This window comes from Phaenicophaeus curvirostris, chromosome 19, assembly GCF_032191515.1.
Source record: "Phaenicophaeus curvirostris isolate KB17595 chromosome 19, BPBGC_Pcur_1.0, whole genome shotgun sequence".
NCBI classification, from domain to species: Eukaryota; Metazoa; Chordata; class Aves; order Cuculiformes; family Cuculidae; genus Phaenicophaeus; species Phaenicophaeus curvirostris.
The window spans coordinates 11,860,260-11,879,080 of record NC_091410.1 but is presented as its reverse complement, the minus strand read 5'-3'; the positions used below and the strand labels follow the sequence as shown (position 1 = coordinate 11,879,080).

General features: G+C 44.7%; 1 protein-coding gene and 2 non-coding genes across 4 annotated transcripts in view; 2 read left to right on the top strand and 1 right to left on the bottom strand.

Annotated features, from left to right (window-relative positions):
- The window catches only part of ERN1 (endoplasmic reticulum to nucleus signaling 1), a 28,386-nt gene extending 14,093 nt beyond the window's left edge, over nucleotides 1–14,293 (bottom strand). For both annotated transcript variants that reach the window (XM_069872220.1, XM_069872221.1), the window contains exons 1-2: nucleotides 14,217–14,293; nucleotides 5,880–5,991 (exon numbers count right to left, since the gene is read on the bottom strand). In XM_069872220.1, coding sequence (XP_069728321.1) covers nucleotides 5,880–5,991; nucleotides 14,217–14,276 — 172 coding nt within the window. In that variant the 5' untranslated portion in view covers nucleotides 14,277–14,293. The remainder of the gene's footprint in view (nucleotides 1–5,879; nucleotides 5,992–14,216) is intronic.
- Nucleotides 14,294–17,472: 3,179 nt separating this feature from the next.
- LOC138729078 (small nucleolar RNA SNORD104) lies at nucleotides 17,473–17,535 on the top strand. The gene has a single exon (XR_011338826.1). It is a non-coding gene; the product is annotated as a small nucleolar RNA SNORD104 (small nucleolar RNA).
- A 162-nt stretch (nucleotides 17,536–17,697) lies between these two features.
- Nucleotides 17,698–17,830, top strand: LOC138729075 (small nucleolar RNA SNORA76). Its single transcript, XR_011338823.1, has one exon. It is a non-coding gene; the product is annotated as a small nucleolar RNA SNORA76 (small nucleolar RNA).
- Nucleotides 17,831–18,821: the final 991 nt, after the last annotated feature.

Below are 18,821 nucleotides of genomic sequence, written 5' to 3'. Positions count from 1 at the left end.
CATAAAACCCAAAAGGGTTGGAAGCAATTTCACAGTTGTTAAGTGTTCCAAGTGATCTGAGTGATTTAGTTTTCATCAACAAAAACCAGTCGTGAAACTAAACCTGAAAATGCTGAATCTAAATTCTTTTAAATTAAAAAATAAATTAAGAACAATAACTTGTTTTTTATGTGAGGTGATGTGACCTCAAAATCACTATCCAAGGCCACAAAATCCCCTGAATCACAGGATTTTCAATCCTGATGCCAAAAGCACAAAAGTTCCCAGATTCATACGACATCCTCCACAACTTCCAAGAAAAACGTATGCCCTTATTTATGGGTATATTGGCAGAAAGTAACTCTAAAGACTTGAGAACACAAGGAATCTCCACTGCTGCAGGGGGAAAATCAACCCTTTACACCAGAATAGATCTGAGTAAGAAGATAACCAAGCAAACAAATACTGTTTTTTCACCTGCCCCATTTCCATGCAAACAACATGATGCAACAGGATGAAAACAGGAACAAACCCAGTGATTTTGAGAGCTTCTGACTGGGAAGCTGGCACAGATTCTGGGCAGCCTGAGTGTACTGTGGTATTTGCAGAGCTAAGCAAGACAAGAACAAGAAATTCAGGGATCATTACATTACAAAGTCTCTACCACTCTGCACTATATCACATCAGACAAACTGCTGGGTTTGATAATGGCCTTTGTCCCTTTGTTAGTAAAAACCTTGAGAAAATCCTACCCAAACACATCTCCAGCAGCAATGCAGCTGAAAAAGGCACGTGCACATGCATCAGAGACATAAAGAAAGCACAATATGAGGATTTACAGTAAAGCTACTTTGATTCTCATTAATTTCTTTCACAACAGCAAACACACCCAAAGCAGCTTTGCTCAAAATGTAACTACATTATTATTTGTTTTTTACTCTTTTAGCCTAAACTGTGTTCCAGACATCCTCAAAGCTGTCAGAATAAACTACTCAAAAGCATATTAAACTTTTGGGAACAAGCCCATCAACCGGAGAGGGAATAGTGCTACTTAAGCACTGGATCGTACTCCAGTAAGTAAACCCACTGCTCAGCAAGTAGGCTTGCCGAGACCCACGCTTGCCCCTCTTCTCATGGTCACTCGCCCCTGCACTGCCAAGAACAGCATCAAACAGCCTCCCTCCATCCCAACAGATTCATTCTAACACAGGGAGCCTACAGAACTGTGTGCTAGCTCTGGGAAGAAACCCAGCGGAGAGTATATTTATTGAGAACTTAAACACACATTGAAAGTTCCTACTAATAATTAACATTCAAACAAAGGAGCTAAGTGATTCATTGTTACATATCTGCCTCTACAGGTGACACGGCTTAGTCAGACCTTTATTCCATTAACTACATCAGCAATTGTTTTCTATCCCTTGTGCGAAGAAACTGGCTTCAGGTTATGTTAGGAGGGATCCCCCACTCCAAACTTACAGTTGATTATATGCTGATTACTTCTCAGTGTTTGCTTCAAGTGTTCCACGAGCTTTGTGTTATCTACTGAAACACATGATGACTTAGAACATCATTGCTGAAGTTAAGCAAGAAAAAAGCATTAGCTGATCACTTATAAAGTGGTTCAACTCTGGAGTTGAACTGCGAGGCTGAACTACTAGAAGCAAACAGACATTGAGTTTATATACTCAATGTATCCACAAGTCTAGGTGAAACTAAATACAAGAAGAGACACAAAAGACCAGGTTAGAGGTTTTGTAATCATGACTGCTTCGTGGGAAGGGAAACTCTTACAGTTTTGTGAAAGAAATAGCATCATAAATCAGCAGAAAACGGCACCTGCCCCAGCTGAAGGAAGATTCAATGTAAATGCCATATAAACCTTGTGGGTCTCTGTGTAATCAGTTCATCAAGAAAGTGTCTCACTTGGTGAAGAAAGACCTGTTGTCTGTGGTGACGATGACTACTGCCCAACACCAGCAATCTTCACCAACAGTGCTTGAGCAACCTTGTCCTATCTGCAAACATCTCCTCCTCAAAACACCATCGGTTATAACAAAGCTGCACAACTTGTTTTTGAAGTAACAACTGACTATGTATACATTGTTAAAGTATTGCAGCACAGGTTCTCTTGAAAACCACTTTCCCGTCAGCCTAGGCATAGGGTAAGAGAACAGGTTCTCATCCAAATTATCTTCAGAAACTTTGAAACTTGATTTTAATAAAAGGACTGCTTATGCTCTGAATTGAATGGAGGTGTGATGTTGTTATATGAAATTACAGTACAAAATTAAGACCATCTGAATTCTGACTGCACATACACAACACGCACGCTACAGCAGAACAGGCCAGAATGCGATTTCCTCAAACAAACCGGTATTTCAGAGTTTTTTCAAAGAATGCTCAGGAAAACCTAAACAATTACAGGAAATTTCAAAAGGCAGATTATGTTTTCTAGCAACTGATCCTGGTTTGTCCATGACATTTCCAGGACAACTGGGTTAGTAATGCTTTCCAAGAGCTCCCTCTCTGCCCCCAAAGTCCAGCGAATAATAACAATAATAATAATGATACAGCACAGCACTGGTGGACCAATAACTTGATTTCATTCTGTCTTCTAATACTGGGCAACCTACTTTTACAAAAAAAAATATAATATATAATATATTATATAACATAATATTTACTTGCATTAAGCTTTTACTGCCAAGCTTATATTTCCAAAAGCTGATAGAAAAATGTCACTTATAACAATTTCACCAACTCTAAAAATGCCAGAAATCCCACAAATGTCCTTTCAACTTCTCTAGAGTTTTTCTGAAACATTCTTGCATCTCAGACATGAATGAAGCTTTATGAAAAGGTTCAAGCTGTTCAGTGTGTGCTGCACAGAAGCATCATGCTTATGAGAAGCCATTAAACTCTTCTTTAGTACCATGTTTTCAATATCAAGAACAACAGTGTTTCATCAGAAATGAAAAAAACCTGCTTTTACTTGTTTTCTCAGTAACTGAAATTTGATTTACTAACAATGATAAAAAGAAGTAGATGGAACAGATTAAGACGTTATTACAAAGCAGCAGGAAATTTTAGTACTTACTGGCACACAAATCAAAATACTACGATGGTTTCCTGCAACATTTAAGTGTTGTATATGAATAGCTAGAAAGCATTGATTATCAATATCTATTTCCATGCATGAAGCTATACACAAGTGAACACAAATTGATGGAGTTCGTTTTCTGAAGAGAAAGGAATTCCTTTGCTACTAGCACCTGGAAAGACGAGCCGTGGAGAACAATTTATCTACATTTTTAGCTACCAGGGTCATGTAAATTTTCTCCTTTTCTTAACTCTTTCATGATCTTAAACCTTGAGGAACTCCTGAACTCTGAAGACAGACAATGAACTCCTCACATTCACTTTCATGTGGTTTGGGACTTATTCCAACTTTATTTCAAAGTCTGTTTTGAAATCAGAACTCATTATGAAATAAAAAAAGAATCTTGAGTTTAAATTAATGTCAAGTCTTATAGTATTCTTCATATGCTTGAACAGAGACTCATGAAGAAAGAGTCATGTTATAACTGACGTCAACTTTTGCTCTACAACGGATCAAACGGAAAAAGTTCTTGCAAAAGTCAGAACCGAAGCCTTATCTTCTCTTCAACAGCTCAAGTGTTAACATGCTGAATCTGGAATCATGTAATCCTGCTTTCAAAATCTCCCTGAACCACAGTTCCCTGTAATTAGCCAAGTCATTCTAACAGGCCCCATCTGTTCCAACGCCAACAACAGCGATAACCACGGAACAAAGCGGTCAGTATTCTATATAGGAACAAAAACTTTACAGAGAAAATGGGATAGAACTGTGATAAAAATCTGTCTTCCTCTCCCTTAAGCTTCCATTCCCCATAGCAAGTAAAAAGCCAACTTCTTGTAACGTCCTACATAAAGCTTTTGGTACAATATCCTGTCCAAAACCTTTCTGCTTTCTAGACTAAGAAAACAAAGATGTCAAAACAATGTGGGAGGGGGAAGCCTCTCAGAAATTTGGGAGGAGGAGGAATGGGGGTTCTTTCCATAAACTTCCCAATCATATTCCAGCTTTCCAAGGCCCAGGGAATGAGCAGCATCAGTTACCTGGCCACTGAAAAACCCCAAGAGCTGTCACATCATAGAATCCATCAAAGCCAACAGGAAATGAAGGTATTAAGCACCCTCAACAAATAAGCCCACAATCTCACTACACATAACCACGGGGGATGCACCTTTGCTCCTGAACTACCAGAGTCCTGTTACTGACTGAGCCATTTTTTGCCTGCTTTTTGGGGAGCACAAGTTGTCAACGCTGCCCTTCTTGTCAGCACCACGTGAAGGCAGAAAACCCAAACACATTATTGTGGTGATAACCACTGGCTCGTTTACTCTGCATACCTAAGATAAGCTTCAGCACTGCATTAAAACAAACCACACATGGCGAGATTTTTATGCTTGTTTAAGTACTGCCTGATAATGAACACTGCCTTGTTTTTTTTCCCCAATGAAAATAAATTTTATATGAATTGCCCTTTGTTAAATAACGTGCTGCTTAAGCACACTAATAAAATGTTCTCTTCCTGATGCATGTCAGTGCAGCACATCAGGTGACTTCCACAGCTTCTCAAAGCACATGAACTGTGAGGCCTGACACAAAAAAACCCAAGACTGACTCCACAGCTCAGGAACCAAGAGTGGGAGGGAAGTGACAAAGAGATGTATATAGAATACGTTCTGATGTCACGGTGAGACAAGACTCAGCTCAATTGCTTCACTCAGTACAAGTGGATGTGTTCAAATAGAGACATTTTCTTACCCTTGGCCAGAAAATGTTGGTGTGCAAGAGTGAGCAGCAAGTTCACATTAAGACACTGCGCCTGCCCACAGTGCTTTGTCCGTGAAGCCGTTTTCAGAAAATAACAACACCTCTATGCTTGAGCTCCTACCCCATTAGCCAGACCTGGCTCCCCCTTCCCAAAGATCCAGCTGAGAGGATGAACAACAGCTGAACAACAAGTGAAAAACTGTTAAGCTCCACTTAACTCCGCAGTAGCCTAGCGCATGGATAAAAGAGGAGGCTGATGACTGTTTTTTTATTCACGGAAAGGAGAGGTCTAAATTTAAAAAGGAGACAGCAGAAAATAGAATCATACCTACTACCCAAGATCCTTCAAGAAAATACTTGCTCACCCTGTTCTTACTCCAAGAGAAGCTACAAAAGCATTCTTTGCTCATTTATGAAATTAACTTTTAGTCTGGTGGGTTTGCATTCAAATATGAACAGCTTTGCAAATATGAACAACTGGTTTGTACTGCAGACATCCCATAGAAACAACCCATTTCCTACCATTTCAGCTCTCCCACTGAACTGACATCAGGTTTAAAAATAGAGGGCAGAATGATGCAATCGCTGTAACTCCTTTCCATTTGACCTGCTTTCTATGTTATTTCCAGAAGTGAAGAAAGAGTGCTACGACCACTTCTACTGTACATAATCAGAGTCCCACTAAAACAAATTCGTATTAAATACTGAATTTTTCATGAAGACAGGAAGAGCTATCTCTGCTCAGAGACTGAAATTACAAAATCACTTCCAGTCATTGAGAGGTCTTCTATCTCCTTACACAAGTGTAGTTCTTTTCCTTAAGAGACTGCTCTGTTCCTAAACATCTATCACAGAAAAAAAGACCCAAGGTTCACATAATATCCACTGTACCAGTGGATATACCACTGTAGGGTATTCCAAAGCTGGATTGATGCAAGCCCTCTGCCACCAGTTCCACCAGCTGAAACTCTCATCTGACACCTATTCTGTGTTATTACTGTTACTGAGTCAAGGACATCAGACACCTCCTGCTCACCTTCTTTTAAAGTCCACTTGATTGCTCCTGTCCTCTTGCTGACAGCATGCAAACTTCCATCAAGGGTTGAAACAAACAATAGGGTTTCTGGCACAGTTACCGAGCTGGTGTCCTGCAAAAGAAAAACCCATACGCTGAATGTAATCATTTACCTCAGAGTTTACTCCTACCTGTCATACAGTAGGTTGTCTAGAACTTCACTTGTTTTTAATCACACAGACTGCACAACTCTCTTTCGCCTTTGAATTCAGTTAATTCTTTTTTGCTTCCCCCCGTAAATGTTATGGAACTTCTCACAGTGCTAAGTTCCCCTACAGACAAACTAGGAGATGCTTTAACTCAACCTCCATCTTCAATTTTATACCAAAGTCTTCTTGTACTCCAGCTGGCGAAACCAGAGACAGGGCTGATCCAGGAAAGAATCAACACAAAACCCATGAGATAAATTAACCAGTGTAATAAATTCAGAAGCAGCTCAGAGACCTTAAGTGTTGTCAAAACCATGCTACTACCAAGCAAATAGGACATACTTTGCCAAGGTTTAGTTCCCTAGAGATGAGAAGACACTGGCTTGGTAGAACATGGATATATAAAACTGAAAGGTGATGAATATTCTACAGTGCTGACTGTGGCTGAGAGACAGGATGGAGCTGCAAGCGTGTATGCTGTCTCTGAACAAGGGCAGAATATTTAGGGTAGGCACAGCTTAAAGGCTGGAGGAGATCCATACCATTAAGCCTCTTAGTTATGTTTTTATACCTGCCTCCCAACGCTGAATTTCTGCAGTAGACAGTAAATAACACTGTTTAAGAAAGCCTGTGTGTATTGACACATCCACAGACTCCTAGAAAGCAGTTAGCTGCAGGACTCAAACCTCAGTTTGACGTTCTGATAATTCTGCCACTCTGTATTTAAGCATACGTGTACAGGGCTGTTTGGTGCCTGCTGTTTTTCCCTGCAGCACAAGCAGCTCTTGAGCCTGGCTATTGCAGAGCATGTGATTTTCATAAAAGGGTATCATACAAACATGAAGGACTCAGAACTATGTAGTTATCGTGGGAACAGTGTGGCTAGGTCCCAGGTGTTTCTTAGCACAGGGCAGAATAAAACATGTTAAATTATTGTCTACTCTTCTCTTTCTGCCTAAAGATGATCCCATACACCCTACAACTGACCTGTTTCCATTTACCAAGTGTCAAGTTATTGCTCGAGTAACTTGTCATTTGTAGCCTGCATCTGCATCACTCAACTGCGAGCCACCTGCCTGCCTCAGGGAGTTTCACAGTTAAATATAATCCTTAGTCCATTACAGTTCATGAAACGAAAGTATATGCATTTCGCATAATTAATAATGTCTTCAATGACTTAAATTGTAAAAAACAATTATCAGTCATGTTAGAACTACTGCAAAGCAAAATACACAACTGCCAAATTAAAATGCACAGATACATGAATAACTTTCTTTGGAAAACTGTGTGTTTTTAATGCAACTCAACCACAGCATCAGACTATCAGCATAAAAGAAAAAATAATACAGTAATAACTTGCAAACTTTCAGGTCACACCTACAAATATTATACATGGTTCTTGCCAGTCATAATGAAAACAGCTGGAACAGACAACTGTAAAACACAAAGCACAGAAAAAATGAAAGTACAAATCAACAATACACAAACGATGGATCAGAAATAACTGCTGGAGGCCCAGAGAAAAGATGTAGCTTAACACATAAATATAATTTTCATTATCTGATGTAGTTAAATTAGGCAGGCTGCACAAACACCTGCACTTCAATCGAATATTTACAGCTCACTAAAGCTGTCTGCAGGGCTCTAGGCTTACAAAATAGAAATAAACCAAAACAAAAAACACGAACCACAGAGACTGAATGAATAGTCCAGCTCCGAATTTCAGCTAATTGCCCAAACCAGGCGTGCCCGATGGGTTAACAGCACCTCACTAACCATCATCTCTCAACTGCCAGTGGTTGCCCAACACCAGCCAGCAGGCAGCCGTTGAAGCCCACATCTGTGCGAGTCCAAGGGAGAAAACACAACGAACAGCAGCATTTGAACAACTTCTTATAAACTGGGTTTTACCCAGGCTTTTGACAAGCTTATTTCAGCTTTCTCACATCAAACAAATGTGCATTTTCACTGCATCTATACTCACAAAAAATCCCTATTTCAGAGAATTTGATTCTTCTTCCATCAGATTCACAGATAAGGCAGAAAACTTTTTTTGGCAGTTTCAATACAATATGCTGTATGGTATAAAACCTGCACATTATGCAGAGCAGGGAACACAAGAAATACCTGCTTCTTCGTGAAGACCTACGTCCCCCAAGCCTGCTCCATGAACTAAAAACACGTAATTTAAAGGATTGGAACGACTCTGCTGTTCTACCAGAAAAAGCACACCAAACCCATCCATCATCCAAACCGTTTGTTTGAATCAACAAACACAGTGAAACTGCATCTGGAGTGAAACACTAAGTTGAGCAAGAACATCCAACAGTTAAAGGCAGGAAGTGAAAATTCTTGAAGTTCCTTTAAACTGCAGGTGGGAATTTGACACCCAGAACAGATTGACTGGTGCTGAAGTTTAGTTGCAAATAAAATACAGCATATAGCAATCTTCCACGTTTACAGACCGAGACTGTTTTTCTAGGCTACTTTTTACTCTCTGCACAAGTTTTTCTTATCTTTCATCATCTTATCTTACAGATTCAGATTCTCCACAGAGCACCTTTTTTTCCTGTTATCTTTCTGAGAAGCACAGCACGTATCATCTTCACAAAAAACGTGCCTATAAAACAGCCACCTATGGTTGGGTATCAAGTTCTACATACCAGGTGTTACTGGTATACTACTTCTTGTAGATTTAATACTTTCATATTTAACATTTGAGTATCTATTTGTTGTGTCATCAAGGCTATTGAAATTATGGAATTAAATGTCAGCTCTGAAACTCTCACTAAAACATCACTAATCAATACTGTCTTGCAGATTACTGACATTTTAGAAGGCTCTGATACTTGGGATCAAATAGGAAGTACCAATGCTCCACACATCATGTGGTCAGAGGAGTAAGAGAACTTTTCTGTATATCGGCATCTAGATCATATACAAGCTGAATGATAAAGGAAACCAGTGTTGAAGTTTTTCTGTTGAAAATCAGATAACGCCTGAATGTTGCCCACAATGACCTAGAAACTTCTCAGATGTGACTAATATCAGGAAATGTGGTTTTTTTGAGCTTTACAGTGTATTATCCTTCATCTGGGAGGAAAAATGCCACTCCCAGCTCCCGTGCTTACGGTGCCTACCACCCCTTTGTGGCCAACAGGAAGATGAGAACTCTTCCTGAGGTAGAAAGTGCTTAGGGCAAAGCACCAAGGGAACAGAAGGGATCAGTATTCTGAAAGCCTGTTAGGCCCAGACAGCCAGAGGGATCACTTTCTCTTCCAAGGGCTCCGGGCCACTGCCCAAGGAGCTAACTCACAGAGGCACACGGATTCCACTGACAAAAGGATTCTGCCACAGCATGCACCTCTTCCCTTCCAAATGCAGCTGGGCAGTGTCACTGCTCCTGTTGGGCTCATGCTGCCCACTCAAACCCACGTTGTCTTAGCACTGATTTCCTTCACCTCCCCATGAAGCTGTGTCTAAACTTCATTGTTTTTGAAGCGCTTATATTTACCCATCAAAGTCACACTGACGTGGCCATTGCAACCCTGAGTGTCACAGATACCATCTTCTCTGCGTGAATAAATGACAGTTGTATTTGCACACAGACAAAATACATAAAATATCATATATTAAAACTCTTCCATTCATGCATACTTTTCAAAGCAGCTGATAGCATGCAGTTGGGAATAACCAGCTAAGGAATACACTGACACTGCTGAAGCTTATGCCCTAAATGTAAAAAATCCAAATGACTCCAAACAATTCTGAAGGACCAATGGAGCCAAACGAAGGTCAGCGCAAGCTGCAAAACAAGTTCTGGTGTGTTTGTCTGTGGCACAGTTCAGCATCAAAGATATTATCTCCACTCACCACAACATTTAAGTTTCTTCTAAGCTTAGCAGAGCAATGTCCTGTTCTGTTTCATCGTGTTAGAAGAAAACAGATACCCACAGGAATAACTTCTTCCACTAATTTATCTGCTTAAAACCAGTACTTTTGAAATGCACGTCGCTGGGTATGCACAAATCCCACTGAAGTCAGTGGACACAGCAGACAGAAGGCAAACTAGGCCACTCCATTCCCTGAGGTTACTGTTCTATAACCCATAAATATGTTTTGCTCTGAGAGTGATGCCACAAGAGGTCCTGCAAGTATGGATAAAGAGTAGGAAAACACCTCACAGTGACACGAGGTGTTTGGTGGTAGCACTGACTCTGAGAAGCGGTACTGATTTCATAGAAATAATTGAGTGCTCACAAGTAAACAAATCACAGTGCCACGTGTTAGCAGGTACTGACTGTCTCTTTTCAGAGTCTGAAGTAGGCACAGATGTGCGTCCAACTTAATGTGTAAGGTCTGATGGATGATGAAGGATGGGTGGTTTGTTGACTATAACTTACATCCTCATCATTTCTCTGGGAATGCCTGGTTTACCAAACAAAAAAGTTGACAACATACACAATCACTTGAGGAAAAAATCCAACATTCCTTACTTCATAATTAGCGTAATAGACATCGGGCGGTACATTTGCATTTTACTAAAAAACTAGGAAAAACCAGTTTCAGCATTACCATTCAGACACTTTCCTCCCAGTAAGAAGAGGCCTATACCACCATTTCTGCTACTGGAACCACATCAGTTAACCAATAAGGAGGCAAAGCATTTTTAAACATTAGCAAACACTGCAAGCAACTGGCATATCCATCACAGACAGCTCATGATTCAGTAGCCTTGTTTTGACAGCTATCCTCTAATTACATTGCCAGGCTAGAGGCTAACATCATGCATAACAAAGCCACCATAAAGAAACTCTTTATGAACTTCAGTGAACTGCTGGGGGAGCTTTTCAGTGTAACAGATAACAGAGTTAATATAGGAAAGAAAGCTGACAAAAAATAAACTGTATCTTCTTTCAAAAGTGAAATCAACTTTACACATCTTTTCATCTTTAATTAAACTCCAGCGTGTCTTTGTTAGCCATTTCTTACCACCAGTGATTTTTCATTCACGTACCCACTTGTACTACAACAGGAAAACCTGAAAGCTATGGGAGGTCCACTCCAACCACCCTCTGACCTGACTGAACTCAGAGCGGTGCTCCACACCCCAAACTCCCAGGTGTTTTCAGACTTGGGTCTCTCTGTAAAACCAAAACTTATTTCAATATTCACAAAAACACCAGCAACCACAATGAGTAGAAGGACAAAGTTGCAAGCACACAGATTGCGTGCTGCAGGACAGAGCTGCCCATGCTAATTTTAGGTGTGGAATACAAGTTTGCAGTCCATGTCCTGCCTTCTCCCCTGCCTCCATAAAAAAACTCGAACCTTGAGGTCCTATTTTTTTGAGTGACCAAAGAGATCTGCAAATCAAATAAAATATAGTGATGTTAATTGACATAGTGACATAGTGATTGAAGATACTGTCTTTAAAACCTGTTGCTGTCTCACACAGGTTTTCATGCTTATCAATTGATTAACCAGCCAAACACCTCCTGCCCAGATAAGGAACCCAGTAGAAGGCAACACACCTGGCTAAGGCCAGGGTTTTTCCATGCCAGGTGCAGCCTGCATGTGCTGCCTGCACACACCAGGTCACTGAGCACTTAAACCAGTCCCTCAACCTGAGGGAGGGAATGGACCAATGTTCCAAACGCCAGTTTAATCCCAGAGAGGTATTTATTTTTGAGTTGCACTGACTTCATGCTAAATAATAAACAGGCAGAGTTTGGAATGTCCATGGCTCACAACAGCAAGTCTTTTTTTCAAACTACAGAGCTGTAAATCATTACTATATGATGTTTGCAGTGAGTGCTTATTTACTGATAGCTCTCGCATTTCTTATTGACGTATCTGAGATGTCAACCTTTTATAATGTGTTCCCATCATCTCCAGGACAATTCCAAGGGCTATGCATTATATCACCTGAATAACAAGAAATAACATTTCATCTTGTAAAGAAAAGACAGGAAAGAAAGCTCCTGTATGAACATCTATAAATTGTAGGAAAATAATATTAAAGCTGGGTTATAAAGCAACAAAGAGCACATTTACCGGACAAAGAGAATACAGAGCAGCAGACCATCACCAGAACTCTCAAATCTACAGAAAAAGTAATCTGCACAAATCTTCAGGAAGTCTCCTGTTTTTCACATGACCTCAATACCAAGAACTGTATGCAAGTCTTTTTCATGGGACTTTATTACTCAAGTGAAATTAATAGTTCTAAATAAGTCTTCCCAGTTAAGTGGGTTAATCACAGGTGAGATGACTGGGACTAAGTTCAGAGAGATCAAACCTAGTTCTGAAAAGGGCCTGTAGAACAGAACAGACAGCAACTTGGAAACCACAGTGTGGACTGCAACTGGCAGCGCAAAAAGACAAGGCTGAGAGCCGAGAAAAGAAACAGAGAACCTGAGAACCCAAGATCGGATACTGTTCTGATGTAAGGGGGCAGGGCAGCCAAGGGGAGAGAGAAATCCACAGAAAAAAGGGGCTGGGGCTGAATTCTTCCAGGGCTGGAGTCCAGTTTTTGTAAATATGTAAGTAAAATTACACACAGTTCAGAAATAACTTGTTGATTAAAAAAGTATTTTTAGTATTTAAAAATGCTTCTTAGTATCCTTATTGAGTACTTTTTTAAAAACCTAACAAGTTGCAAAGCAGTTGCACCATCTGAACCCCAAGCTTGTCAGGACCCTGCAGAGACCTCAGCCCAGCCTTACAGCCCAGACTAAAACAAAGACGTCAGCATTCTGCAATAAAGATTTTAAAGCAATTTTTGCGACAGCCTGCATTTAATTTTTTCCAGTTTCCTAATGAAGTAACAACAGGAGGTATGGCACACAGCTGCACTACAAAATGCGTTTACCTTTAAAGAAGGGGAGTAGAGCTGTTAGATCCCAGGCAAAAAAACAAAGCTTTCAGCTTCGCTTAACGTGAACTCTAACCCCTATATTGCACCAGCATTTTCAGGTAACAATGAACAATCCATCAAAGAACATAACTTAAAACTTTCCTCTGCTACACTTCCCTGTAATGCAAACAGCGAATGCCGGCTGGTCTTTTCATTGTCTCCTAATCCTGAGAACTTACAAAGAGCAGGACCTTTCAGAATCGCATTTTTGAAGACCGGGTGTTCCATCTCAGTACACACACAGCAGATAGCACCCATTTTACAGTACTCTGTTTAGAAGTTATTACCTCTGTACAAATAATATGCTCAGCATTCCATCTGCTTCACACCAGTTCCATCATTCCCAGTGCTTTTATTGCTCTACACAATACCTTATAACTGACCTGGTTATTTCTTAAGAGGTTTTGTAGGGCAGCAACTTGTGCACTTTGTTTCTGACCTTTGAATTTAGAACTGTAGCTCCTTTTGGATACCAACCAAACCTACATACACCGAGAGCATGCTGCTGTCTTTGCTCTGGAAACCACATGATTAAAATGACAGAATGGTTTGGGTTGCAAGGGATCTCAAAGCCCATCCAGTCCCAACCCCTGCCATGGGCAGGGACACCTCCCACAGGATCAGGTTGTTCAAAGCTCCACACAATCTGGCCTTGAACCCCTCCAGGAATGGGATCTGGGGGTTCTGCTTGATGGCAAGTGAGAATCACAGAACCTGGAGATGGTTTGGGTTGGAAGGGACCTTAAAGCCCATCCAGTTCCAACCCTCTGCCATGGGCAGGGACACCTCCCACTGGACCAGGCTGCTCCAAGCCCCATCCAGCCTGGCCTCGAACACCTCCAAGGATGAGGCAACCACCACTTCTCTGGGCAACCCGTTCCAGCGCCTCCCCACTTTCATTTTTAAGAATTTCTTCTTGATCTAAATTAGACATTGCAATTTAAAGACATTCCCCTTCATCCCATCGCCCCATGCCCTTATAAAAAGCCCCTCCCCAGCTTTCCCGGAGCTCCTTTCCATACTGGAAGCTGCTCTCAGGTCCCCCCCGCAGCCTCCTCCTCTCCAGGCTGAACCACCCCAACTCTCCCAGCCCGTCCCCGCACAGGCGCTGCTCCAGCGCTCGGACCGTGCCCGTGGCCTCCTCCGGGCCCGCTCCAACAGCTCCCAGGCGGACGCCCCACGACCCGACCGGCTCCCGGCGGCCCCTCGATCCCCCCCAGCCCCGCTCACCCCGAGCCCGGGCGGCAGCAGCAGCAGCAGCGCCAGCGCGAGGCGGCGGAGCGGCCCCATGGCTGCGGGCTGCGCGGCGGGGAGGGCAGCGAGCGTCACGGGGGGCGGGACCGGCACCGGGAACGGGAACGGCACGGGAAGGAGAAGGACCTGGGGGTGTTGGGTGACAGCGACTGAACGTGAGCCAGCAGAGGCCCAGGTGGCCAAGAAGGCCAAGGGCATCTTGGCTTGGATCAGACACGGCGTGGCCAGCAGGGCCGGGGAGGTTCTTCTCCCTCTGTACTCGGCACTGGTGAGACCGCTCCTCGAATCCTGGGGTCAGTTCTGGGCCCCTCACCACAAGAAGGATGTTGAGGCTCTGGAGCGAGTCCAGAGAAGAGCAACAAAGCTGGTGAAGGGGCTGGAGAACAGGCCTTATGAGGAGCGGCTGAGAGAGCTGGGGGTGTTCAGCCTGGAGAAGAGGAGGCTGAGGGGAGACCTCATTGCTCTCTACAACTACCTGAAAGGTTGTGGAGAGGAGGGAGCTGGGCTCTTCTCCCAAGGGACAGGGGACAGGACGAGAGGGAATGGCCTCAAGCTCCGCCAGGGGAGGTTTAGGCTGGACATTAGGAAAAAATTCTTCACAGAAAGGGTCATTGGGCAGTGGCAGAGGCTGCCCAGGGAGGGGGTTGAGTCCCCTTCCCTGGAGGGGTTTAAGGGCCGGGTGGACGAGGCGCTGAGGGACATGGGTTAGTGTTTGATAGGAATGGTTGGACTCGATGACCCCGTGGGTCTTTTCCAGCCCGGTGATTCTATGATTCTGTGGAATGGGAATAGGAACAGGAACGGGGCAGCACCGCCCCCAGCGTCCGGGAAGGGTCCGGGCAGCGCCGCCCCCGAGCGCCCCGCTCCGCCCCGTTCCCGGAGCCTCCCCGTTCGTGCCGAGCCCCGGCAGAGCCGCGGGGTGTCCCGAGTGCCCGGAGCCCTCGGCGCTTTCCGCCGGCGGCTGCCGGTGTGGTTTTAAACACCCGGGATAAATCCAGCCTCCCTCCGCCCTGCCCGCTGTGACCTCGCTGTTGGTTTTTCGCTTTCAAAGCGGATCAGGACAAACACTGGGCGTTGCTGCTGTTCTGACAGTCACTGCTCACCCCCTAGGGTGCCCTGCAATGCCTTAAATAAATGCAAACAAAAGAACGTGTCTCTCTTAACCGAAAACCTGGTCCAAGATCCTCTGACCAACTGAAAAACAAACATAAAATGTACTAAGTCAAATGGGAGAAGGGTTAAAAAGAAGAGAGTAAATTTACACTGCTTGGCAAAGACCTGGCTTCCAGATGCCTGTTTCTATAACAAAGCCACTTTGTCCTTGCTTCGGATTGTTTGCTTTTTCATACTGGTATCACCAACAGAGCACAGCGAGTACTGAGGGTACGATGTGCACGTAACAGAGCAGCTCTGCTCCAGGGTGCCTTTGATTATAGGGCCAGGAGGCATAGTTCTCATAGAACACAGAATAGTTTGGGTTGAAGGAGACCTTAAAGACCATCCAGCTCCAACATCTTGCAATAGGCAGGGACACGTCTCACTAGATCAGCCTCCCAAGCCCCATCCAACCTGGCACTGAACGCCCCCAGGGATGGGGCAGCCACAGCTTCTCTGGGCAACCCGGGCCAGTGTCTCACCATTCTCACAGTTGAAGAAACTCCTCCTTACATCCAGTCTAAATCTGCCTCTCTCTCGTTCATACCCATTGGCCCTAGTCCTGTCACTACAAGCCTTTGTAAACAGTCCCTCCCCAGCTTTCTTGTAGCCCCCTTTCAGGTACTGGAAGTTTGAATACATAAAAATGTCCTAGAGCTACAAACCATACTGAGATTTCCATTCTCTAGTACTGACACATGGGTTTCCTCAGGCTAGTCTTGGATCTTAAGCACTTACACGCTTTGCACATGCCATGGCAAGAGCAGACACGGGAACACATCAACTTCACGTATGAAGAGCCCTTGTAACCACGTGCGACAACAGGTAATGCAGGCAAATGCCTGTGTGAAAAGCACATACTATGTTTGGTTAAGAAGTCAGCTTACCCCAAGAAGAGAGCAGGGAATTTGCTTCTGCCCTGTTGCCTCCAGTCACCTTCCAGCCCTGGGCACCGCTGGTACGGCATCTCCCTTACCCCCAGTGTCCATCTTCCCTGGGAAAGAACTTCTAGGGTTGAGCATGGAGCTGCTGTCTCATCCTCAAGTCTGAAAATTGGCTGGATGATTTCAAGCATCAATTAATATCCATCCGTGGATACAATTTAAACAGCGAGTTTTGAGCTTCACTTTGCACCACACTGCATTACGTGAGGAATCCAGTATTATTATTCATTCCTATTCTCCTTCCATACCACATCACTTACAGAAACTTCATAAAGCTGCACTACAACTTAATTCTGACAAACGCAAAAAGGTAAGCAGTTAAAGATTGTCCAGAAGCTCAGAAAAATTTAATTTCTCCCTATTTAACGCTTTTCTAAAGACTGAAGTGAAAGGATATTTCTAAGAAATTGAGTATTTCCAGTAACAAATAACAGAATCATGGGATGGGATGGGTTGGAAGGGACTTCAAAGCCCATCCAGTTCTAACCCAGGACCCCTCCTACCACATCAGGAGCTGCTCAGTTGCACAAACACTGCCACCACCGAGTAGCGATTGCCCAGAATTGCCTCAAAGCGCCCTCACGGGAGGCAGGAAAAGCCTCGTGAACCGGAGCTGAGGCGGCCATGGCGGGAGGGTGAGCGTGGCCGTGCGCCATCCCGCTCTCCTCACCTCTGAGGCGGGCAGCCCCGAGGCCCAAGCCTCTGTGGTTTTAATGTCATTAAGCCCTATTTTTAACGGGCCACAGAGCAAAGTACTAACGAAAGGAGCGGCGGTGCCGCTGACAGGCGGATAGAGGCGGGCGGGCCCTGGTGGAGCCTTCCCGCCATTTCACCCCCTCCGCCTCAGTCTGAGCCCCGCCCAGAGCCCTCGCGCGCAGCCGCGCGCAGCCCGTCACGTGACACACAACGTGATTTCTATTGGCCGAGACAGGAAGAGGCGGGGTTGCCCGCTATATAAGGGTCCCCCGCGCATGTCACGTGATCGAAGCGTCTACTCCTATTGGTCGAGCCGGAGGGGGCGTGGCCTCCGCCTTATATAAGGGCGCTCGGCGGAAGCCGGGTCTTTCTTTCAGCCCGGGGGCGAGGTTAGCGCGGTGGGAGAGGCGGGTGGGGGCGGTCGGGCGGGCCGGGCTGCAGTGATGTCTCTTGACACGTGTTAGACTGCTGATGTGCGTGAAGCAAACCTAATACTGAGCGCCCGCGCTGCCCCGGCGGGCGGGGCGGCCGCGCGGCACCGCGTTTCTAACCTCCCGTTTCTTTCCCCGGTGTCTTGCAGGGCGAGCGGCGGCGAGCGAATAAAGCTGTGTGCAACCTCCGAATGTGTCCGGCTGGTTCTTGTGCGCGGCTCCGCGCGTTCCGCACTGCCTTTGACCCGGCGGGGCTCTACCCGCGGCGCCGCCGGGCAAGCAGCGGTGCTAGAGCGAAGCGCTGATTCATAACTGGGGCTGCTCGGCTCTCCCCGCGCCGCCCTTTTAAAAGCCAGCGACAGCCGGTACCGGCGGGGGACGCGGGGTGTGTTCCGAGGGGGTGGGGGGGGGTCTGTTCATTCCCCCCCAAAAACCTGTGGGGGGGTGGTTCTTCGTCAAGGAGTGCAGGCAAGTGGTTTTAAAGAGGAGAGATTGAGGTGAGATGCCAAGAAGAAATGTTACCTGTGAGGGTGGCCAGGCACGAGGTCACGGATGCCCTCTTCTACAGACCTTAAAGCAGCTTCCAGTACTGAAAGAGGCTCCAGGAAAGCTGGGAAGGGGCTCTTCATCAGGGATAGGATGAGGGGAACAGCTCTAAACTGAAAGAGGGAAGATTGAAATAAGCTATTCCAAAGAAATTTTCCTCTGAGGATGGGGAGGCATGGGCCCAGGCTGCCCCATCCCTGGAGGTGTTCAGGGGCAGGCTAGATGGGGCTTGGAGCAACTTGGTCCAGTGGGAGGTGTCCCTGCCCCTAGAAGGGCTTGGAAGTGGATGGGTTTTGAGGTTCCCTCCACCCCAAACCCTTCTGTGACAGCTACACTGGAGCTGGCTATTGAGAAGAAAATTATCTGCTCTGTGGGTCCTTCATGCACACAGCAAGTGAGAACTTGGAAAAAAGGTGGGAGGTTGACTCATGAGGAAAGCTGTAGCCATGGAAAGGACTCCCATCTTCTCCCTCTGTTAAAGGCTGTGCTCTGTGCTGCAGGTAGAGGCGCTGCGGTTCTCTGGTGTTTTCTGTACACAGAAAAGGTACATCTATATGCACACTGACAGCAGGACTGGACATGGGAGCAAGAGTCAGGAGTGTAAAAGCAGCTGCTTAAGCTAAGAGGTTTCACCACCAAACCCACTGCAGAGGGTGCAGTGTCACCTCTGTTCCCCAATTCCTGGTAATCATCGAAGTCTTCATAGGTGTAAAATGAAAAAACATGTTTATAGAGCATGTTTCTCACATCAGCACTAGCTGCTGCAGTGAAATTTAGTTTCATTGCAGTAAGATGCATCTATTTAAGCA